General features: G+C 48.0%; 7 protein-coding genes across 7 annotated transcripts; 4 read left to right on the top strand and 3 right to left on the bottom strand.

Annotated features, from left to right (window-relative positions):
* The first annotated feature begins 1,669 nt into the window (after window positions 1–1,669).
* Window positions 1,670–5,410, top strand: C8Q69DRAFT_23110 (von Willebrand domain-containing protein). The gene is made up of 4 exons (XM_028626408.1): window positions 1,670–4,161; window positions 4,236–4,343; window positions 4,458–4,727; window positions 4,794–5,410. The coding sequence occupies exons 1-4, from the start codon at window positions 1,968–1,970 to the stop codon at window positions 5,273–5,275; spliced, it is 3,054 nt and encodes a 1,017-aa protein (XP_028489030.1). The 5' UTR covers window positions 1,670–1,967; the 3' UTR covers window positions 5,276–5,410.
* On the bottom strand, window positions 5,333–6,636 carry C8Q69DRAFT_23041 (putative GNAT family N-acetyltransferase). The gene is made up of 4 exons (XM_028626399.1): window positions 6,443–6,636; window positions 6,255–6,371; window positions 5,550–6,194; window positions 5,333–5,455 (listed from the first exon to the last, which is right to left on the bottom strand). Exons 3-4 carry the CDS (start codon window positions 6,137–6,139, stop codon window positions 5,416–5,418), a joined length of 630 nt encoding a protein of 209 aa, XP_028489029.1. The 5' UTR covers window positions 6,140–6,194; window positions 6,255–6,371; window positions 6,443–6,636; the 3' UTR covers window positions 5,333–5,415.
* C8Q69DRAFT_425998 (LRP16 family protein) lies at window positions 6,497–8,164 on the bottom strand. The gene is made up of 2 exons (XM_028628431.1): window positions 7,237–8,164; window positions 6,497–7,182 (listed from the first exon to the last, which is right to left on the bottom strand). Exons 1-2 carry the CDS (start codon window positions 7,863–7,865, stop codon window positions 6,771–6,773), a joined length of 1,041 nt encoding a protein of 346 aa, XP_028489028.1. The 5' UTR covers window positions 7,866–8,164; the 3' UTR covers window positions 6,497–6,770.
* Window positions 8,165–8,459: 295 nt separating this feature from the next.
* On the top strand, window positions 8,460–9,990 carry C8Q69DRAFT_22986 (putative mitochondrial inner membrane protease subunit Imp2). The gene is made up of 2 exons (XM_028626388.1): window positions 8,460–9,229; window positions 9,387–9,990. The coding sequence occupies exons 1-2, from the start codon at window positions 8,742–8,744 to the stop codon at window positions 9,754–9,756; spliced, it is 858 nt and encodes a 285-aa protein (XP_028489027.1). The 5' UTR covers window positions 8,460–8,741; the 3' UTR covers window positions 9,757–9,990.
* Window positions 9,991–10,412: 422 nt separating this feature from the next.
* Window positions 10,413–13,807, bottom strand: C8Q69DRAFT_440480 (Pleckstrin homology domain-containing protein; the record flags this gene model as incomplete). Its single annotated transcript, XM_028628655.1, has 3 exons — window positions 10,413–10,970; window positions 11,065–13,638; window positions 13,691–13,807. 3 exons carry the CDS (start codon window positions 13,805–13,807, stop codon window positions 10,413–10,415), a joined length of 3,249 nt encoding a protein of 1,082 aa, XP_028489026.1.
* Window positions 13,808–14,284: 477 nt separating this feature from the next.
* C8Q69DRAFT_440479 (glycolipid transfer protein domain-containing protein) lies at window positions 14,285–15,097 on the top strand (the record flags this gene model as incomplete). The annotated part of the gene is made up of 4 exons (XM_028628654.1): window positions 14,285–14,435; window positions 14,502–14,560; window positions 14,619–14,737; window positions 14,806–15,097. The coding sequence occupies 4 exons, from the start codon at window positions 14,285–14,287 to the stop codon at window positions 15,095–15,097; spliced, it is 621 nt and encodes a 206-aa protein (XP_028489025.1).
* Window positions 15,098–19,433: 4,336 nt separating this feature from the next.
* Window positions 19,434–21,466, top strand: C8Q69DRAFT_450841 (hypothetical protein). The gene is made up of 6 exons (XM_028629467.1): window positions 19,434–19,456; window positions 19,512–19,849; window positions 19,911–20,015; window positions 20,073–20,455; window positions 20,513–20,577; window positions 20,654–21,466. The coding sequence occupies exons 2-6, from the start codon at window positions 19,670–19,672 to the stop codon at window positions 21,058–21,060; spliced, it is 1,140 nt and encodes a 379-aa protein (XP_028489024.1). The 5' UTR covers window positions 19,434–19,456; window positions 19,512–19,669; the 3' UTR covers window positions 21,061–21,466.
* Window positions 21,467–22,046: the final 580 nt, after the last annotated feature.

Here is a 22,046-nt window from a genome sequence, read left to right as displayed (position 1 = left end):
CTACAACTTTATGGACAATTCGATTGCATGCTACTGGCTGGCCAAGTTGATATTTGTCCTTGCCTCACTATCGCATTCCTCGGCAAACTTGACTTGATGGAAAAGCTCAGATCCATCCAATATAAAGACCATATTGGTAATGAACACTACTATAATGAAATTCTGTTCCATGGAAGTGGACTTGGATTCGTCAGACATATTTGCAAGTTCAACAAGCATCCTTTGGCAAAAGTTATAATCGTTTCAGATCTTCAAGTACTCGGCCGGAATTTATATGTGGACACCTTTCATAAATTCGTGCCGATAACATTCCCAGAATTTATCTCACAAGGGTTGTCTTCGGGTATGAAGACTCCTTTAATATGCCCACTCAAGGATACCAGGAAATGGATGAAACAGTTCTTCTTTGAAGCTGGGTCGGACTTTTCAGGTTTTAGTTGTGCTGAAGAATTTGATGTTGTTGACACGGGTAATATATCGATGTATAATCTCCAAATGCGTATCCGCCGGAATCTGGGACTGGACAAATGGCCTGATGAAATATGGCATTGGGATAGTCGCCGCTGATTCTTATCTCTTATATCACTTGCTTCCGACGTGTATATTGATTGAGAGATGGCGAATACAGGCTTTATCCATTGTTGTATTTCCATTTCGTTTCCTTTCCTTTTCTTTTCTTTTTTTACTCGCGAATGCGACGTCGTTTGTTGGTTACGACCGATCTCTAATAGCCGTCACCCACGCAGTATATATTCTGGTATACGACGATTAGATGGACCAGAGCACCAGTCTCTTCGCATTGTCAAGATTGAGGATGTTGAGTTGCGTCTGGAGTCAGCTGAATCTCTTGGCGGTATTATTTGCTGCCGCCGCCACTCGCTGGATTGGGCATTCTCCAGACCATCATCGTATTCAGAGATCTCCTCTCAGCGTTGCAAGTATGTCATACTGGAAGCCGTGAGAACTGCAATATTCCTTCGCTCAATTGAGCCCACAACAGCTCCACGTCCTTCCTCTGACTATGTGGTCCTATCTTAGCTCCGATACCTAAGTACTAACTAATCCTGAAGCAAGATCCGATCTCGTTCGCCCATGGATGCGTTGCATGGACCCGGAGATCGCAACGCTGCCGGGGCCCAAAAGAGAGACATGCTTTTCCCAACTGGATACTTGTACTGTTCTGTGTCAAATGACGATGTTTTTGTCCTGTTGAGTAGATGTGATGTGAAAATCACATTCAGTGTCGGCCCTCAGGCACCAATCCTGTCGGCCAAAAGGAAGAAAAATACTTAATCACCGATTTGGTCACTTCCATCAAGAAGTTCCGCGATGCAATCTACTAGGCTTTTTTATTCAACGGATTCACGAACAGTCCACTAACCTTGAATAAGCCTTGGGTTGACCTCATCGGATCACATTTCGTATACTCCCATCTTTTGGCGAGGATGTCCTTGAAGGCTAAATTCAGCTACTTTCCCGAAGAAGGCTGTGCCCTAGTCCAGTTGATCAGCCATGTATGATTATTATTATTATTCCTCGCGAATGAAGTATAAATCAATTAATGATCGCGTTGGTTGATACCAAGGCTTCCGTGCTGGATTTTACCATAACGGGCGGGTGTCTTCCGATGGCTGCCTATCGTACCACAAGCCTCAAGTTATTGTACCACTTCTGAAGACTATAAAATAAATCTCAGAATACAACTCTGATGCATCATTCCTCACATCTTCATCTACCATCTATTATCTACTCCATCTATTCGAAATACTTTTTGACAGAAGAATCTTTGCAAACAATAACAAAGACAATATACAAGAAGTCTTCTTGCTACGCCCAAGCACGACTATCTCCTTTTCAAAGACTCGAGTCAACTACTGTACTTTCGCTTATTTCTCTCGGGTTATCTCCTTCAAACGGCTTATACTCAAACAACTCTGTTTTTCTCCTGCCTTTCCAAATTAGCAGTCATGTCTGGTTCTATCTATGGCCGCTCTCTTTGCGGATGTGCATACCTGTCCTCGCGTGGCCTGGAATATCTTCCTCAGGTGGACCTCAATGTCCATTCCACTATCTTGTCTTCCACTTGCAGGACTACTCTGACGCAGACCTTTATCAATCCATCGAAACATGAAGCTATCGAGAACGTTTCGTACATGTTTCCCCTGTATGATGGTGTCAGCGTGGTAGCTTTCAGCTGTCACGTCGGAGACCGAGTTCTTCATGGCCTGGTGAAAGAGAGACAGCAAGCCAGTGCTGAATACAATCAAGCCGTTGAATCAGGCCAGACTGCCGGTTTGCTTGAGCAGATGACTGACGCCTCCGATGTCTTCCGGACAAAGCTCGGCAATATCCCCGCCGACAGCAAAGTGGTAGTGGCCATCACTTACGTAGGAGAGCTTCGACAGGATGGACAGACTAATGGTGTCCGGTTCACCATTCCCAGTGTCATTGCTCCTCGATACGGAAATGTCCGAGACGATCAGGGTGCCCAATCGAGCACTTGGTCTGGTCTAGTTCAGCGTGGTGGACTTACGATCACTGTGGACGTGATGATGGAAAAGGGATCTGTGATCCGAGGGCTTCAATCCACGAGCCATCCACTGGCCATAAGTCTAGGCCGGACCTCTCGCAGCCCGGATTCTGTCTTCGAGCCACACCAGGCGTCAGCTACCTTGTCTCTCCGTAAAGGCCAGGTCCTTTTAGAAAGAGACTTCGTCATGGTCGTCAATGCAGAAGGTCAGGATCAACCTGTGGCCTTTCTGGAGACGCATCCATCTATTCCCAACCAAAGAGCACTGATGACATCTCTTGTGCCCAAGTTCGGTCTCCCGGACAACACTCCGGAGATAGTCTTCGTCATCGACAGAAGCGGTAGCATGGCTTCAAACATACCTACCCTGCAGTCTGCGTTGAGGGTCTTCTTGAAGTCCTTGCCCGTTGGCGTCATGTTCAATATCTGCTCATTCGGCAGTTCGTATTCTTTCATGTGGCAACGCAGCAAGGATGTCGATGCTGCTTGCCTGGAGGCAGCTCTCGACTACGTGAACACAATCGCAAGTAACATGGGAGGCACAGAGATGTACCAAGCTGTAGATGCGACGCTGAAAAACCGATTCAAGGACAGGGAGTTAGAGGTACTTCTCCTGACCGACGGCGACATCTGGGAGCAGAATAGTCTCTTTTCTCTCATCAATGAGGCATCTAAAGAGAACACTGTTCGCTTTTTCTCTCTTGGAATCGGAAGCGGTGCATCATCTTCCCTAGTCGAGGGCATTGCACGTGCAGGAAACGGTTTTTCTCAGTTTGTTCTCGAGGACGAAGAGCTTGATAAAAAGGTTATCCGCATGCTCAAGGGAGCCTTGTCTCCTCACATCAACGACTTGTCACTCGAAGTTGAGTATGCTGCCGTCGACAGTGATGATGACTTCGAGATGGTCGATGCAGCAAATACAATCCCCATGGTCGAGTCCACGGAATCTACAAATGAACACTCGAAGGGCGAGAAAGCGATGAAGAAAACCACCGAGCCGATATCCCTTTTCGACAATTCTTATCAAGAACCAGAATTGAAGACGGGAAACGGCAAAATACCCGTCACAGACCGTTTCAAGGACCTTCCTACTATTCCAGTGCCGAATATACTCCAAGCTCCCGGGAAGGTCCCTTCGTTGTTCCCTTTCATCAGGTCGAATATCTATATCATATTTTCGCCAGAAACAGCAGGCAAGACCCCCAAGGACCTCATTTTTCGGGGAACTTCGAAACATGGGTCTTTGTCATTGAGAATCCCCATACAGGACGCCGGGATCGGAGAGACTGTCCACCAACTGGCTGCTAAGAGAGCAGTGTTGGAATTGGAAGAAGGACGTGGCTGGCTGCTCAATGCCAAAACCGCAGATGGGAATTTGGTGAAGGACATGTGTGACAGCAAGTGGGAGAATATCGTCGCTCGCGAATGTGTCCGTCTGGGAACGAAGTTCCAGATAGCCGGACGATGGTGTTCTTTCGTGGCTCTGCAGAATGATAACTCCATGAATACGCCAGTCTCGCAATGCCAAATTTCTTCGACAGAGCATGCTAATGCGTCAACTGCTTTTGGAACACGCGGTGGAGGCTCAGGACGCTTTCTTCATGGAGGCCGTGGAGGTGGGATTCCTCAAGGTAAGTTTCAGCTTATAACATTGCGAATGGCCAATATAGGACGAACAATCCCACTGAACTCATTTGCAAAACAGGACAGCAACATGTGCAAATGGCACAACAGGCGACTCTCCGTCCTCTCGCAAGAGGCACTTACGTTCCTCCGCATGGTCGGGCGGATTTCTGTTCATTTGGAAATAATGGTAAAACCCCTATTCCTGCTTCAAGTTCTTCTGGCACTCCTCTGGTCCGTTGTGCCTCAATTCCAAGAACAACGCTCTTCTCTGGATCATCGACCTTACCTAACAATCATGGAGCTCCCCAGTTTGGTTGCCCATCCAATTCAGGTGGCTTCTTCGGTTCTACTTCTCAGTCTCCGTCACCTCGCATTTCGTCTTTGTTCGGTGGCTCTCCTCAAACATCACAACCCTCTCCCGCAACAAGATTCCCTCCAAGCCAAGGTGTTTCCTTTTTTGGTTCCTCGAATCTATCAAGAAGCCCCTTCGCTTCTCCACCCAATCTAAACACAAACAACCCTTTATCCCCTTCTGGTCAGTCACTGTTCCCCGTGGGCGCACTACTTCATGGTACCCCGCGATCCTCATTCCCTTCTCATGAGAACTTGACAGATACCAATCTGACTGAACATTCAGATCGCTCAGGGAGAGGAATTGTGCCACAGACCGCTTATAGGACTGCAAGGCCCCGATGTGTTGTACGCTCTTGTGATGTCTCGCCATCGGCGCCTTCAGCCCCTGGAGACACGGACAAAGTCCATCAGATCATTGGCCTGCAGGCATTCGAAGGATCCTGGGACTGGACCACTCAACTCCTTCAGATACTCGGTATAGACCATGCAAAGGTTGAGCCTAAGCTCGAGGAAGAGCTGAATGCTGCTTCTGAGAAGTATGGACTTGGAAACCACGAAGATCCTTTTTTCGATAATACCATATCCAGACTCCTGGCCACATTGCTGGTCAGGACATTCTTGGAAGAGAAAGCATCTGACAGGAAAGAAATATGGGAACTTGTCGACAAGAAAGCAGCGAAATGGTTGGAACAGACGCTTCAGAGTATGGGTCCTGATGCAGCGCCTTTCAGAGATTTGAAAGACGTCATTTCCTGTCTGCTCTGAATGAGATTACACCAGATTGTATCAATGTAAATGGGTGGGTAAGAAAGAGACAACATAGAAGGTACGACAAATTAGTCCATTAATCCGCATGTGCTGCGCTGTCAGGGTCGCTCAAATTGATCATAATTCTTAGATATAGCTTAGTTTGGAACAATATATTGAAGATATACCGTATCAATCCTGTCCCAGTATAACCAGTCAGTAGGATAATACATTCTCAACATCACCATAATAAAACAACGTAAGAAGAAGCTTTTGAAATTTCTGAACTTACCATCTTCCCTTTTTACATCCAACACTTTTCAACCTTCCTCTTTCCACAAATCCCCTTTTCTCATACCACTTCCGTAGCCCCTCACCACCTTCCTTACCATTCACTGCGTCCAACGCCATACAAGCGATCACATTACGAACCGGTACTCCACCATCAGGGGCAAGAACCTCATATTCGAGATCACCAGCATGTTCGCGCGCAAGGTGCTTCACCATGCCACCTTGAAGTTTCTCCAAGAGCGCCGAAAGCAGCGCGCTACCCACACCTCGAGAAGTATAATCCTTATGCACGAAGAGCGAGAGCTCTACAGTAGGAGCATATGAGAGCATTGCGCCCCTGAAAGGGGAGAGATACGTGTACCCGATCACGGTCTGTTGCCGTTCGGAAGTATCTCCTGTGCTCTTGACATCATCCACAGCAACCAGGAAGGGCAATCCGCGGTCTGTGAAGTCTCTGAACTTGAAGAACATGGATGATAAAGGTGCAGGGTTCTGAAGAAATGTCGCCACGGTGTTGGTGACATAGTGAGTGTTTATAGCGTGGACTTCGGGTATGTCTGCTTCTGTGGCGGGGCGGATTTGGAAGGACATTGTGGTGTCCCCTTTTGATGTTTGATGTTTGATATAAGTGATTTATTGATTATATCTGGTACATTCTGATTAGCATATTTGGCGGAGACGATCTTAGGGTGTCTTCAGTGTATACCTCACGCCGGACATCTAAAAGCCGCCACCACGTTCACAAGGGCCAATCTGCGTCTCCCAGCCACTTAAACTGATGTTGAGGCGAGGTTGAATTCAATGTTCACAATAATTCAACTTCCTGCGTGTGGAATAAGTCCGGGAGGTCTGGTCATTGACACTATCCTTTATGTGCGTGGGGCTTTGACTCACTTTGGTCCTTTTATCGGCAACGCTAAGATAGAAAATAGAACTTTGAGCGCCGAACTGGAAAAGTAGGAGTTTGCTATAGATTGGAGGGAGAGTAATGCGCAATATTCGAATTACAATCAACAGAGAAAGATATTAATCGTCCATTTAATATCTAGAGCTAATTGAAGCAAATAAAAGAAAGGCGGTTTGCCAAGGGGGACGCCATCGTGTTAAATAGGTACCATCGCTCAAACCAGATAACGCCTAGCCAACCAACCATCAGGAAGTCGAAAGGTACAGCATGTCATCATCTCGCTGCGTGAAACTGCTGGGAAGTAGGGCAAATAAATTACCAGTCCTTGTCCAGGATGCTTTGTACAGAGTGTTGTGATTCATCAAGGTCTATAATCCCGCTTGACTGAACGCTCTGTACGTCCGCAACAGATGAAGCCTGGCCGACCTCGACTGGTTCATCGTCCAACCTTTCCACCGGTCCACCATCCGCTTTGTCAACCTCCTCCCAATCGTCCTCACTTTTCTCATCATCTCTGACAATAACGCGATGGATTGGATCATCCAAGTCAACCTTCTGCTTCTTAGCCTCCGGCTGTCCGTCCAGTGTAGGCTCCTCGGTGGGCGGGTCTGGGAGCTGGGCAGCAAGCGTCTCAGAAGATGGCGAAGACTCACCCTGTGCTTGTGGCTGAGATTCCGACTGCTTCGAGGAAGGAGACAGGTCCTGACTAGTCGGAGGGAAGAGACGACTGCAGAGTTGTTAGTTCATGGTCAGGTGCACCTTATTAATATGGAAGACATACGGTATCACTCTTTCGTAGGCCCGTTCGTCTTTCTCCAGAAAGCAGCAGAAAACAACACGATCCAGTTTCTCGAGGTTGTCCGATTCTTGCAAGAAACTGCGGACCTCGTCGACGGCTGCAAGCGCTGCTTCTTCACTGGGGTATCCGTAGACACCGGTACTCAATGCTGAGAAGGCGATGCTCTTCATCCCACTCTCCACAGCCAACTCCAAGCTACGACGGTAGCAGTTACGGAGCAGAATCTCGTGTCTGTTACCTCCCTTGCTCTTTTCATACTGATAAATCGGGCCGACCGCATGAATGACTTTCTTGCAAGGAAGACGGTAGGCACTCGTGATCTTCGCATCGCCCGTCGCGCAGCCGTTCAGTGTCCGACACTCGCGAAGCAACTCGGGACCTGCAGCGCGGTGGATAGCGCCATCCACTCCTCCGCCACCGAGAAGGGATTCATTGGCGGCATTGACAATGCAATCCACCTGCAGCTTCGTGATATCGTGACGGATTAAGCTGATGGTGTCATTAAAGGCCTGAGATGGTGTGGCCGTAGTAGATGATGCAGGAACCAGATGCTTGAGCCTGTATAGGAGAGAAATGGTTGGAATCTCAGCAAGAGGAATCAAGGACGCCATCGTGGTGGATGTCCTTCAAATCTGACAAGGCAGAGCTTCCCGCAGCACGTCGTTGACTGTAGAGAAGCAACAGACGATGACTTGAGTTACACCAGGAGGGGTGAGATCGGTCACAAAAGACAACGTCTCCTGAGATAGCTTAAAGGCCTGATGATCTCGATGATCTTGTTGATCTCTTTGACCTGGTAACTGGATGTCTGGGCAGATCGTCGGTCTTTGGCGGGGAAAGCTTACTTACTTAGCTCAAGGCTCAAGCTCCCCAGACGCACGTGAAACCGTCTTCTTCACTTGAGAAGTTGAGAACAGTACTATCTATTCAATATCATCATTATCCTCGTTTTCTTCCAGCAACTTGATTTGACTTTCCAGAAAAAGCCAATCACGAGAACTCATAGCCTAGATTTACATATTTTCCACGTCCTTGTCTTCTAAGGTCCGTTCAGATAATTAATCGGCAGCTGTATACAACAACCTGCTTGCGATTATTGTGGTAGAGTATTTCTGCACACCACAAGTAATGATGTTTAAATGTTTGGATCCATTATACAATACACTATTCTGCTATCCCAGTAAATCTTTTCAGCGATCCCCGTATGATTAATTAAATGACTCCGACAATTGATCGTGATAATCCGTATGTTGATGCAAACGAGGCAAACAAGCTGTCCAGATTCAACTCCGAGATGTGAGATCCGTATTATCGATTACGATCAGATCTCAAATATTTGTTGACATTCAATTCCCCCAATGCAGGTCAGAATCCATAGATACTGACACTTCCATAACTATAAAATAGACTCTAAGGAAGACAATCGCTCAATTGCCCTTCCCCTCCACGCCCTCGACTCCCTGCATCATCACTGTCCATCACCGATAATGCCTCCGCCGAGACCGGATATAAGACCAGGCTCCAGCCCACAGCAGAAACCTCGAGTTCTCTCACAAGATGAGCTTTTAAGACGCTCTCTAAGACCGGAGCCTTCAATAGCAACAGCGACGACCCCCATCCCTACCTCCGCCCACTCCGCCGCTCCTCCATCAACATCACAACCCGCTTCCTCCGCCAGACCCTCCTCTATTCTCTCCCGATTCCGAACCAGCTTCTCCCGCCTCCCAGTCCCCGTCCAACGGACGCTCCGAGTCGCTCGTGTCCTCGCTCCCATTGTCCCAATTGGGCTTTTCTTTTCCGAACATGTCCTGCAAGTGATGTGGGTGCGCGGGCCCAGTATGACCCCGTACTTGAACGAGGATTATGCACAGATGCAGACAAAGAGTGATATGGTGCTGGTGAATATGTGGCCATGGGGCGGATGGCCATGGGAGAGGAAAAGGAGGCTGGAGAGGGGGATGGTCGTTACCTTTCGGTATGTCTGGGCCGTTTTGCTGCTTGTCCCTTTTTTTTTTTTTTTTTTTTTTTTTTTTTTTTTTTCAAACACAATTGGGACATCCACTCTGGTCTTTGGTCTCGGTGATTTGGTTTTTGGTGATGCGCTCATGCTAACAATTCATCTTCCGCGCCAGTTCACCCGCGAATCCCGACAATATCGCTATCAAACGTGTCATCGCTCTGCCCGGGGATCGAGTCACGACAAGAGAACCCTGCCCACGGGAATCCCAGATCGTACCGTTCAACCACGTCTGGCTAGAAGGAGACTCGGCCGATCCGAAAAGGTCGTTGGACAGTAATACCTACGGGCCTGTCAGCATCAGTCTGATCACTGGCCGCGTGATCGCAGTTCTATGGCCACGGACGAGGTTGTTACGGTGGTGGGATTGGGAGAATGGCGGCGATAATGGGATTAGCGACGAAAGGAAATCGACGTATGGAACGGCGGTCAGGGAAAGGGTGTTGAAGGAGGCTGTGAAGCTGGAAAAGCCGGTTCTGGAATAGAAATTGTTACCGACATCCTTTCTCTTAACCTCCTAGTACCGCTTTGATGCGGTATTGGGAGGGCACTTTGAGGGTGAACTGGCATTTCTTGGCCATTTCAAGGGGGGGGCATTTGTCTTTCTCGTGTACTTTATAGAATCATAAACCCGCATGCGTTCCTGTAACTATGAATAATACCGAATAAAAGAGAATTCCACTGAATAACGAGAGGCAAGATTCTAGGTAGGGTCACAGAAGCAGGGTAGGAAGAAAAGCATGCGAAACGGGAAAAAATCTTGATTTGCTTGAACTGCTGGAGAATACCGAGATCTATTGACTATTTATGCCCTAGGACCTCATCGTGGGCGATTACTGCTCGGAGCACTGCCTCCGCCAGCGTACTTCTGTGATTCCTATCTGCTTTGATCCTAGATAGGTGGAATCAGGTACCTGATGCTGATGGTCTTATACCCTTTGTGAAGGGTGCTGATGGTATCTGCAGCTCGTCTTTCAATAAAGCAGTTGGGCGCCGACAAAGATGCCATCGGAAGGTCCCTACCCTATGGCCAAAACAACAAGGATTCATCCTGCTTTAATCACCTAACGCCATTCTGTATCCTAACAGCCCCCAAAGCCGATGGAAGGAATCTACATGAGGGATGGTTGCAATCATGCGCTCAAGAATCGGAAACGATACGGACGTCCTCCAGCCGCTCGTCTTGTAACCGATCCATCTCTGATTCGATACTCAGCACCCATCGGTCTCTCTCCACTCGACTTCGTGCTTTGAATACTATTGACCGACCAGGAACACCCAACATGGAGACCTGTCGCAATCGCCGCCGTGCATGTCCTCCTTGCTGGACCTCAGATGTGCGGAAAAGGTCCTTGCGGAGTGGATGCCATATCACGAAGCAGACCGCGGTGTCCTCATCGCAAGTTGTGAAGCCATCTGTCGAAAGATAGATGCGTGGCAATGGATGGCGACCAGGACGGTTGTTGTCAAACGTCTGGTTCGCGTAAAGAAGATCCGACTCGGTCAATAGGCCGGCATAGATGTAACAGTCGCTGAGGTCGAGAGTAGTGTCAAGCTCCTGATGTATATGGGGTATTTCGACACCAGTACTTCTTCGCAGCGTGCTCTTGAAGATCATTAATTTTCCATCTGAGAGGATCACATTACAGCGGGTAAAGGTCGAGTGACGGCGTGGTTTACGATACAATGGTCCGGACATCTAGTGGTTAGAAAGATTAGCTGTCTGTTGTTTCACCCAAGAGTAAGAAATGAACATGTTAAAGGAAAATGAAGAAACACGAAGATATGTATACCTTTATTGCTCGACACCCTATCAAAGCACACAAGTTATAGAGATGCGGGGACGCCTGCGCCCTCCTGACCTCCCACTTCTGTGCGAACTGTCCCAGCATAGACTCCATTTCTTCGTCAATGCCAAGCAGTTCGAGGTTCTGACGCCGTAGTGCTTTGATTTCGGCCGTATCTGCGGCGGTGCGTGCTTTCCAATACCGGACCAATGCATCCAAACGTTTCATCCATTCGTCCCTCGTATGGTTGTCGTAGGCTTGCAGTCGAACTACAAGACCATTGTTCAGTAACAACTCGAAAGTTCTATCGCTGTCGAATTGACTTGTCGCGCCGTCGTCTCTACGCGTATCCCTGACCTCCTGGTGAAACTCAATGTCTGGTCCCTCGCCCACGTTTGCGTCAGCAGGAGAGCTGCCGCGCTGAACATATCTCACTTCCCTTACCCTGCACAAGTTTATGAAACCATCAGCCTGACTTAGATTGTGCAGATTTCGTCGCACATGCGCATATGCTTCTTGGTCATGGTCTCGAACATAGTCCTTATTACCACCGGACAACCACGCAATATCTCCGTTTTCGATCGGATAAGGGTCGATATCGAACTGAATCGGCATTTTCTGTACGATCTCCGAAGATGAGGGTATATTGCCATCCCTCAAGGCAGGCAATTTCGGTGGCGGAGGTGGCGCAGCCTTCGCCGGCTTGCAGAAGAAAAGGTAGTTATCCTGAGTTGAGAAATAGAGTCTTTTGAAAAACATCCTATTGAATCGCTGATGCACACCCTTTTGAGACGTCAGGCGAATTAAAAAACCTTCCACAGGAGGCGGCTCATGGTCCTTTTCTTCATTGCGACCTTTAACGGCGGTCGGATAGTGATGTTTCGGTCGGAGTTCAAGGTCGTGATACATCTGCATCCCCATGGCGCCGAACATTCTACGTTCGTTTGGACCAACCACCCACTCCAATCGATCATAACGTTTCCAAGCAAGACCCATTTTTTCAACCTCAGACCACGACTTTAAGACATCAGACCATTCAGTTCGGCTCTGAAGAAGCTCCAAGCAGGCGTGTGTAATGATCCCGGCTATATCCTCTTCCGTTCCCATTGCCGGTTCTCCCTGGTCTTCTGCCTTATTTTCAGAACCATATCTTTTATCATGGGCACCAAAAGGGTCCTTGATGATGAGGGACACATCAAGGTCGGGAACGTTGATGAGAAGCTTCGATGGCCGACGCCACCCAAGAGTTTGCCGGATAAAAGCGAACCATTCCACAGAATTTGCACCAGATCGAGCTCGTATCATATATAATTTGGTACCGTGTTTGCAGGGCTGATAGATGACGAGCGTCTTATCGAGAGAAGAGTACAGGTTAGCCCTGGTCTGCTTTAAAGTCAGGGGAACCTCGTGGCGGGCTGGTTTGTTGATTTTCGATGTCTGCACTTTCGGGACCACGCGCGTCTTATACATCTGGAGGGTGTACGGTGCATGCTTCTGCTGAGGAGTGTAGCGGCACACAACAAGGTACTCACGCCACTTATCAACAAGATGAGTGTCGATTTTCTGACCGTCGTTTTCAGTGTAATCATCAGGGAGACTTCGGTGATATGCTTGTTCGACGCGGACTAGCATCTTCTCTGCCTTGATAACTTCCCCTTCAAGTGGCTTCCATCTTCGAGGTCGTTTAGAGGCTATACCTTGCACGCGTTGACGGATCCGCTGCTGTTTGTTCAATACGTTGTCATCCAGGTTAAATCGGGCTAGTCTGTTCGATATTGGACTCAGAAGCCACTGGTCAGCCCTAGGATCTTCACAGGTCTCATCAACCTGCGGCATTTGTTGTTGCAGAGAGCGCGGTGGTTCTTCGGAATTGTTTGTTGTCGGGCGAGGCCGCTCATGATGACCCAGCAGGGACGTTGATGAATTCGCATCGCTTACTGACGGCACCGGGCTCAGTCTTTGACGCGCAGAGGGGCGGCCATTTGATTTCAGCTTATTGTCTGAACCATTATGAGGTAGCAAGCGCGCAGTGGCATCGAGATTGCCATGGCGACCAGTGCTGTTGATGTTGGCATTCTCACCATTCCGTGCATCCTCAGCGCTAACATCTGAATCAGGAGCACTTTGAGCAGGTGAGGAGACATGAGCAGGCCCAGAAGACTCTGTCGGCTCATCATTGCTAGATGTGATGACACATTCTTCAGATTGGGATATGTTGTTCATTGGAGTAGATGTGTCGGTGATCCCGGCCCCGGTTGCTAGTTGTTGTAGGTCCTGAGTGGGTACTCTGGATGCATCTTGGGTTTCGTCTGGTCCGGTCTCTTCAGATTCTATAACATCAAGTATAGGAAAGCTGCGCTGTTGGATAGCTGCCAATGAAGCTTCATCCTGTAAAGAACCCAGTCTCTGTTCGCCAGATGAAAGATCCGCAGAGAACGTTGCTCTTCGCGACGAGTAATTCTTGAAAGACAGACCCATTCGATACCATGACTTGCGATGACTGTTCAGCCAACCTTCAGGAATTGGCCCGATGAAGAAACGTCTGGTTGTCTTATGCAAGTGCTCCGCAGAAGCATGGCGCTGTCATGGGATCAGAGATAGTGTCAAACATGTATTTTGTCTGAGAACGTACCAGTTGCTGAGCTGTATACGATCCCGCATCTAGGGCCTCACATTGGCCATGGCATCTCCCCGCATCAACTTGCTGAGGATCGGGCGGTAATTGGGCGGATCCTGGCTGCGAACCCATGGGAGAGGGTGGGCTCTGAAACAGTGCGACTCCTGACTGACAGAGAATAATCCAAGGAATGAATGACTACATATAGGAGTAAACAATAACTAAAACGAGTAGGAAGTGAATACCGGGAATGGCCAGCGATATCCAAACACAGGGTCGCCAGAGCCTCCAGGGCTGTGGCTGAGATCTCTCCGCATTTGGCAGGTATGGGATGAGAACGAGGCACTGTGACGTCATAAGCAGAGTCACGTGCTCGTTTGTCTTGTTTGTCATGTTTGCATGGTTTGAGCTGTCAAAACGGGAAATGAGCCCCGCCATTGGCTTGCGTGTCCCCCCACGTTCCAGGGGCATGATCGACTTGAGACAACTCACCGCGTGGAATACTGTTGCTTAACCCCTCTGCATCTCTGTATCCTCTCCATTAACCACATTTCCCATTCACCTCCTTATCTCGCTTCTTTTTTTTTGACAAGGTCAACAATCTTCAAAATGGCCTCTATTGCTGTGATCCCCGCCGGTGGTACCTGGTTCGACACTCTCCGGAAGTCGTTTGTTGACGTTCCCATTGATACCGCTAACGACGACGGTATCGCTACTACCGAGTTCCTCGAGGCCGCCGAATCTCTGACCACCCTATTCGGTTCGTCATTCAGCCTTTGCGATATGCTGTTTTTCTAGTGTACTTTATCTTAACACTGTTCGACAGATCTGCTCGGCTCTGTCGCATTCTCTCCTGTCAAGAATGACTTGCTAGGAAACATCAAGGTGCTTACCGCCTTTTCGCGAAGATGAGGAATTGTCATTGACTAATCGTACCTAATAGAAAATCAGAGACAGGCAGCTTGCGGCTCCTGAGGAGTCTGCCACGCTGCAGGCCCTCGTCCTGAACGAGTTGAAGACAAAGAAGCACACTGCCACCGAGGGGCTGGTCTGGCTTGTCCGGTATGTCGTCCTGTGTACTGACCGCCCCTGTCCTTGACGGAGCACGAAACTGACCATCTCCATAATAGAGGTCTCGATTTCACCGCTCAATCCCTCCGACACAACATTGACAACCAGTCTGAGGAGCTGGCTACTTCATTCCGTCACGCTTATGGTAACACACTTAAGCCTCACCACTCCTTCGTTGTCAAGCCCATCTTCAGCGCTGCCATGTCAGCAACCCCGTACAGAAAGGACTTCTACCCCAAGCTGGGCGATGAGACCAAGGTCCAAGCCGCATCGCAAGAGTATGTGGCAGCCCTCGAGAAGCGCGTCGCTATCTTGAAGGCTTTCCAGGATCGCAAGGAAGCTAAGTGGTAGACGGATTGTTATGTGATCGAACATCTCAAAGTCATTTTAGAACCATCTTTTATTCAAATCAGCGTTTTGTACAGCGGGCATATGTATGCATGCAAGGTTCGTTCAAGATGATGCGTTATTTGATTCCACTCGCAGTCATACTCAGTGGCGACCGATCATCTCGCTATTTATAGGAGAATCGAGATACGAAAGATCACCCCCGTGATTCATAAAGGAACTAAACTCTTGCTCACTCAGACCAAGATCATAATACTCACATGTAGTAACTTGGTGGAGAAGATTACAGAACCGTAGTCATACGTCTTTGATACAACGGTAAATAATCTGCTCGAGGAATATGAGGACACTGAAATAAGAGGAGTGTCTACGGACTTCCCTAGCCAGGAGTGGGAAATTGCGTTTGTCCATAGGAAGATGTCAAAGTCCCCAACTGGCTCATTATATTACCCCCGTCGTTTCACTATTTTCCCGTTACAGTAGAAGCAAGCTAAAGAACCTAGAAAAACACCCCGGTCGCGATGATTGCTTTTTGTGTGAGATTTCCTGGAAATACATCCAATGTGATTCTCGCTTCGTGCTATAAAATAATATTGTAGTATTGGCCTCCCCCCCGCCCCCGCCCCCGCCCCCGTCTCATAGGGACGGTTTGCAGCTTATTGTAGTGACCTGTTACTGTCCATGTTTACCATACGGCGGTGCAGTGTCTACCTGAACGACCACTCATGTTTCTTGGTTTATGGTACATACTTTTATGTACCTATTCCATCCGTCTTACCTGGAATGAGTAAGTGGCGATCCGATCTATCCGCTTTAGATTCATGCCATATCTAAACATCATGTGGATGGAGTTGTGCCATTTGATCTCCTCATGGCCCTTCACAGTTACCTAGGTGTTCTCTTCCAACTAGACCTGCATGTAAGTATTGAGACTAGGTAGTCATCCTTAAGGCCCAGTCCAGTGTAAAGTCGACAATATCGGGCCTCGACGATGACGCGTTCGTCTCGACAGTAACTATCAATGGAGTGATCTCCAGGCAGGAGTAATTGTAATGCTGCACTTCGTTTGCCAGTGCCAGTTGCGCGGAGAGTCTGTATGTACATGTACATCAGCACCACGATGGAGATCAAGCATTATCTACGTCGTACGGGTGCTGGGGGGTATGAATCTGCTTCCTGGAATACCGTCTTAGCAAAAAGATAAGAGCACCCAGGAAGCCCGATATGCAATGCCGTAAGTCAGTACGTAGTAGAGTAGGTCGGGTTACGGTTATTAATTATTCGGGTCTTGCGTCTCGGGAAGAACGGTCACACACAGTTCTGAATTGATAACCGGCGTAACAAAAAAAAAAATGAAAAATAGATAAAAAATGAAAAATGAAAAATAAACTCGTCTGATAATCAACGGCAAGGACATATGCATGATCCCGCGAATTAAGTTTACCTATCATGTCTTACAATGAGCCGGACGGGAAGAACCTATTATTGAGTGATAAGTATGGCGCCACAAGAATCTATCTACCATAGACACTCTAGGCTTTGGAAATTATACCAACACATCGCCACGCCAGATAAAATCCAGCATCTATCCGAAATGCTCAATATAAGCGAGTTTGTCTAGAGTCCCGTCTCGCTGCATGATTGCCGTCAGTTTCCGGGTAACGCTATCAGGGGCAAATAATGACTACGAATACTTTTACTCCATAAAAAGGTGTCCCAAAGCCACGGAAATAGTCTAGTTGTTTTTAAGCGGTCGGGGCCGGAGATGACAGCGGCGACTTTCAGGGGGGTCGCTTATCTTGACTGAAAGCATATTTTCTCCAAGCGATATACGCTGAGTTTTGAGGAAATTTCTTGCGCCTTCGCCAGGATCAGTTCCTTTCAATTCAGAGTCTGCAATTGGTAAAACATGAAGTCGATGTGTTGGATGGTTGAGAACATCATAGATCTGTCATATTTGAATGCGTTGGAGAATGGGAAGAAATAATTGTTCACGGCTGAATACATTGTGAATTGTTCGATTGACGCGTTATGTCTCACCTCTCAGCCGGGGATCTCTTCCGTAGAGTCGAGGCATCACGTTTATGATTCTTAGGGAGCGGCACTTTCTCATGTGTGGTGGCGGTTATTCACAGCTACATCGAGGAATAATATTAATATGGAGCAAAAGGTGCTACGTGGTCCTATTTATCTGTGCTTCGGGTCCCTCATCTTGAGGCGTCTGAAGGACAAAACAACCGACGTTCTGACTAGGGTCGCCAAAAGCTGGATTTCAGGTGGGAAGCGAAGCGAAGACCAAACTGCTCTGGATGTCTTGGCCACAGGCTCGACAGTCGGTGACTCTTGTTGTTCTCGTCGTTGCATCAGGATGATCACTTGTCGTTAAGGCGATTGATCAACGCATCGAGAGATCTTCTAGAACGGGTGGTCTCTGCAGCCACGAGGAAGCTTCGACGACGATCAGCGATCTCATCTGTGCTTCTCGAAACTCGGACCTTGCTGGTGAAAATCGGGATTGTTGCCCGTTAGGGCGAATGGGTTCAGGCCTCGTCTCTACGAGGACTGTGCGTCAAGCGTGGGAATTTTGTGTGGTTATGAGAATTTAGAGAATATAGAACCGTAACATGGCCGTCTTGAGGCCCACCATCAAGCCTTGTGTCCACTTGTTGCTGGAGTTGGAACTTGGTCGTCCGTCCAAGTACCATCGGCAGAGTTCGACGGGACATTTCGCTCTCCGCTTGGTGTCCGCTCGTTGGCCGTCGAGCCGCTGCTGCCCGTCCCGACTCCCAGGGATTTCTCTTAACTGGGTTATGAGTGGAGTGCGAGTCATGAAACGGTCTCCAAAAGTTGGGTAGCTAACGAATTGGCGAGTTGTACGATTCATTTCACTGGAGTCCTGGACTGACTGGCCCACATAAGGACCATACCGTTTATGGGGCCCAGACAGCAGATCAAATTCTGCTCCCAGAATAATAGTCGAAAAACCCATCATTGGCAGCAACAGGGATAAAGTATCAGGGATGAGGGATAGTAGTAGTAACTAACTTAACGGTAAAAGTAATATGCCATGCCGTACCAATTAAATACCTGGGCAGTTTTGTGGTGCATCCCGGATAACGGGAAGACATCACGGATGGTCCTCGGGAAGACTGGCGGACATAGAGCTATGATGCGGTACGATCGAGGTCATAATAATAATAATAATGATGTTTGAATCGCAACCAGGGACGGAACAGGGTCTGAACCCGTGCGTACGAAGTAAGTCCTCCGTAGAGCAGATGGCTGCCCGCGCAGATCAGTTCCTTTCATGGTAGGATACGGAGCACGGAGGAGAGGTCTGAGTAACTACTACGGAGTAGAGGACCATCACTAAAAGTAAAGATCCAGATCCGATCTCAGGGGACTCGGTCGTGCGGCACTGACACCGACAACGCCGGACGGACAGTGGACGCACTGATATTCTTCACGGAGGATCTAGATTCCTGAAGAAGAATTATTATTGCCGGCTTTGACCACTGCCAGGTACCACGTCGTTAAATAGAGCCAGGATCACGCCCTTCAAACCGGGCTATCGTCAGGGTAGCAGCATCCATGTGGAGGGAAGGATGTCGACCCCTCATTAACTGGGTATTTCAATTTTTTCGACCCATGGAAAGCAAGCCGCTCTCTCCACGAGAACTAGCTTGCCCATCGAGACTGATCCATGGTCGGGTGCTCAATTCAGATCCCCCAATACTGCTATTTTCGCACTGGCTCTATGCTTATACCATAGATTATTTATCCTTCACCCTAAGAGGGCCATGGTTCACAGGAAAACCTGAAACAAGCTAGAAAAGATCGAGCGCACTGGTATAGTTCGTTCAGCCCTGGATCAGCGACAGGCTTACCACAACTGTCATGCAGGTACGCCGCCAGGGCTGGGAAGAAAAAAAGAGTAGTCTGTAGTCTTGCCGTGGCGGTGGCACGCGCTCAGATACTTGCTTCCCAGAGTACCCAGACAAACTGACGGATCGTGCCGGCTGTTGGTACAACTTCTCAAGCCTCGACCATCATTATTGCCGCCCACAGTTGACTAGTTTGCTGTCTTACCATCCATTATCATCATCATCATGCACGTGGTCCCCATAAAGTCGGCAATAACAGACGCCACAGATCAACCGGCTTGTGCAGCCCTGCACCGTCGGCCAGCGTCCCGCGCCCACGGGTGTCTGGATCCAGAAAGGAAGCTGGAATTATCACCGAACGGTTAAAGTTTCAAAAATAATGTTCGTCGTACTGGATGCAGGTGTTGTATCCCCAAGTGTCTAACCTGAATCCGTTACTCTCCGCCGGCTAGAACTCTGGATGGCCTTGTGGTAAAATGTATATCACTTCTCCACCTCCGTCTCTGTTCTCCAAGCTTGCTGAAGCTTGGCAGTCTCTCCCTCATTTCTTATTATTCATCCAGGTCCTCCGACCCCTTTCTCCTACATCTGTCATTCTCTTATATCTAGTCGTCTGGGGATCTATTTCAGAAAAGGGTCCAACTGCTGTTTGGCGAAGACTATGAGCGGGTCCTCATAGCCGGGAGTGATAATGGAGACCAGCGCCGCCGAAAAACCGTCGAGAGGCCTTGGGGGAGCCAGTACGACGATCTTTGTTGTCACGCTCGTACTCTTCGTCATCTCTTTTATATCAGTCTGCTTGCGATGCTTCGTCCGCTTGAGGCTCGTACGGGCCTTTGGGTACGATGATGGGTTGATGATATTAGCACTGGTATGCGCTTGCTCTGACGGAATATCCGAGATAACTGGCGGTTACTAATGTTCATTGGCAGGCGCTGAATATATGGTTCGCGATATGCGGTATGACGGGTTCTTTCTACGGATTTGCAAAACGGTTTACTCAGATCCCCGAGCAAGACATTCGAACAGCGCTCATGGTATGAACCCAACGCCCTGCCACAGTTATAGGCGGACCGCTGATGTTTTTCTTGCAGTGGTGGTGGCTAGGCCAGGTCTCGTATGTCCTTACATGCGTGGTGGCCAAGATATCGATCGCGCTTTCCATCATGCGCTTGACTGTCAAGAGGGTCCATTCGATAGTCCTTTGGGCCGTGATCAGTGTGACGACCATCGTGGGACTGGTCTTCTGGTTAATGTTAACCTTGCAGTGTCGCCCTGTCGCCTTCTTTTGGAACCGGACTGGAAACGGACACTGCTTGTCTTCCGACTCCATCATTACCATGGCCTATGTCTACAGTGTCGAGGCTGCTGTTTGCGACTTCACTGTGGGAATTTTGCCCGTCTTTGTCATCTGGAACCTGCAGATGAACCGTCGGACCAAGTGGGCCGTGGCAGGAATCCTGAGTATGGGTTGTGTGTATGTGGTGTCATTATTCCTTTCATCATGAAGCTTTTGCTGACGGTCTGGACACAGCGCCAGCGCTGCGGTGGTTATCCGCATTCCTTTCCTTCATCACTACAAAGATCCCGACTTTCTACGTAAGGATGCCTTCTCTTTTTCTCCGCAATTGACGGCATTGCCATTGACACATGACTGACGGAGATGAATATCTAGATGCAACAGCTAGCATTTCTATCTGGTCCAATGTCGAAGCCAGTCTCGGAATTACTGCTGGCAGTTTGATCACCCTCCGTCCCCTATTCCGTTTCTTCCGCGACGGCTCTCTCAGTGGCACTCGGAGTGGGAAGAAAACAAAAGACAGCATGCAGCTCTCTGAATTCGGTGCACATGGACCTACTTCGTCTTTCAAAGGTTACAAGGGGCCCGGTTACTGGCGCCCAGACGTTGATCCGGATGAGTCCCATGTGGTCGTCACCACCGGCAACCCAAGTCGAAGGCATTATCGGCAAACCAGCAAGAACAGCAGCCAAGAGGATTTGAATCCCAAGGGAGGAGGAGAAGATTCCCATGGCGTGGCTGTTCAGAAAACCTTTGTTGTTACTTCTGATGAACTGGTATAGGCATCCGAGGGAGTTTGTTTGGCTTTGAGGGAATATGGGTGTACATTGGACATAAAAAAATTAATTCGGGGCAAAACACAAGATATCCATTCATGCAGTTACGCTTATTGAGAACCTGAGCTCTGACAGCCGGTCAAGAAACACTGTGCCCAGCCGCCCATGTAGTCCATATGCACGTTGTAACAGCAGACACGGCATCCTGGACGAACGGGAAGTCTACACCCAACCAGGATTGAGCGATGACATGGGTCCTAGTGCATGGTTATATCTCGGGCACGCGAAGCTTGGAGATGAAGATGCTTAATTCTCCTAAGATCGAGCTCTGAAGCTCTAAGCTATCTAAGCTATCTAAACTCTCTATGCGAAGTACTAGACCTAAAGCAGAAGGAGGCAGGCGATATCCGCTTGGCCTACAGGCCTAAAATACCCCCCTTAATACCTCCTGAAGTTATAGATACTTCCTAATAAAGAAATTAATTAATTATTCTAGTATTTATTATCCTAATCCCCTAAGCTAATATATTTAAGCTTAATTAATACCTTAAATTTATTAAATTTAATCTTATCTAATAATTTAGTGAGCCCGTCAGCTAGGTTAGACTTCTTATTAATCTTATTTAATTTAATTGTTCCTTTAGCTAGGGCATTGCATATAAAGAAGTAGCGATTATCGAGCCATTTAGTAATAGGCCAATATCTCCTATTCTCTACTAGAACTGTGGCATTTATAATATTTATATAAACCTATATAAGATTTGTGTTATTTGCTAATTCTAATCCTAGTCTAATAATTAATTTTTTTATAAATAAGGCTTCCTTTATAGCTAAATCTAAAGCATAGAATTTAGCAATTATAGTGCTTAATATAATAATCTATTACTTCTTACTTAACCAGCTAATAATAGATCTCTTATAAAAGATAATAAAAGCTTTAATTAACTTTTTATTAGGGTTATCTTAATAATTAGCATTAATATAGATTTTAA

Source organism: Paecilomyces variotii (assembly GCF_004022145.1).
Source record: "Paecilomyces variotii strain CBS 101075 chromosome Unknown C8Q69scaffold_1, whole genome shotgun sequence".
NCBI classification, from domain to species: Eukaryota; Fungi; Ascomycota; class Eurotiomycetes; order Eurotiales; family Thermoascaceae; genus Paecilomyces; species Paecilomyces variotii.
Note: the sequence above shows the minus strand (reverse complement) of the source record. Positions and strands in the feature narration are given on the sequence as shown.

What these genes read in the sequence shown, in the direction of transcription:
- C8Q69DRAFT_23110 (XM_028626408.1), top strand. Translation starts at nt 1,968, where the DNA reads ATGTCTGGTTCTATCTATGGCCGCTCTCTTTGCGGATGTGCATACCTG. An exon ending in TGGAGGTGGGATTCCTCAAG is followed by an intron (nt 4,162 to 4,235) that starts GTAAGTTTCAGC and finishes TTTGCAAAACAG; the next exon opens with GACAGCAACATGTGCAAATG. An exon ending in CTGTTCATTTGGAAATAATG is followed by an intron (nt 4,344 to 4,457) that starts GTAAAACCCCTA and finishes ACAATCATGGAG; the next exon opens with CTCCCCAGTTTGGTTGCCCA.
- C8Q69DRAFT_23041 (XM_028626399.1), bottom strand. Translation starts at nt 6,139, where the DNA reads ATGTCCTTCCAAATCCGCCCCGCCACAGAAGCAGACATACCCGAAGTC. An exon ending in GGATGTAAAAAGGGAAGATG is followed by an intron (nt 5,456 to 5,549) that starts GTAAGTTCAGAA and finishes ATACTGGGACAG; the next exon opens with GATTGATACGGTATATCTTC.
- C8Q69DRAFT_425998 (XM_028628431.1), bottom strand. Translation starts at nt 7,865, where the DNA reads ATGGCGTCCTTGATTCCTCTTGCTGAGATTCCAACCATTTCTCTCCTA. An exon ending in GCCTACGAAAGAGTGATACC is followed by an intron (nt 7,183 to 7,236) that starts GTATGTCTTCCA and finishes ACAACTCTGCAG; the next exon opens with TCGTCTCTTCCCTCCGACTA.
- C8Q69DRAFT_22986 (XM_028626388.1), top strand. Translation starts at nt 8,742, where the DNA reads ATGCCTCCGCCGAGACCGGATATAAGACCAGGCTCCAGCCCACAGCAG. An exon ending in GGGATGGTCGTTACCTTTCG is followed by an intron (nt 9,230 to 9,386) that starts GTATGTCTGGGC and finishes CTTCCGCGCCAG; the next exon opens with TTCACCCGCGAATCCCGACA.
- C8Q69DRAFT_450841 (XM_028629467.1), top strand. Translation starts at nt 19,670, where the DNA reads ATGGAGACCAGCGCCGCCGAAAAACCGTCGAGAGGCCTTGGGGGAGCC. An exon ending in ACATTCGAACAGCGCTCATG is followed by an intron (nt 20,016 to 20,072) that starts GTATGAACCCAA and finishes TTTTTCTTGCAG; the next exon opens with TGGTGGTGGCTAGGCCAGGT. An exon ending in CAAAGATCCCGACTTTCTAC is followed by an intron (nt 20,578 to 20,653) that starts GTAAGGATGCCT and finishes ATGAATATCTAG; the next exon opens with ATGCAACAGCTAGCATTTCT.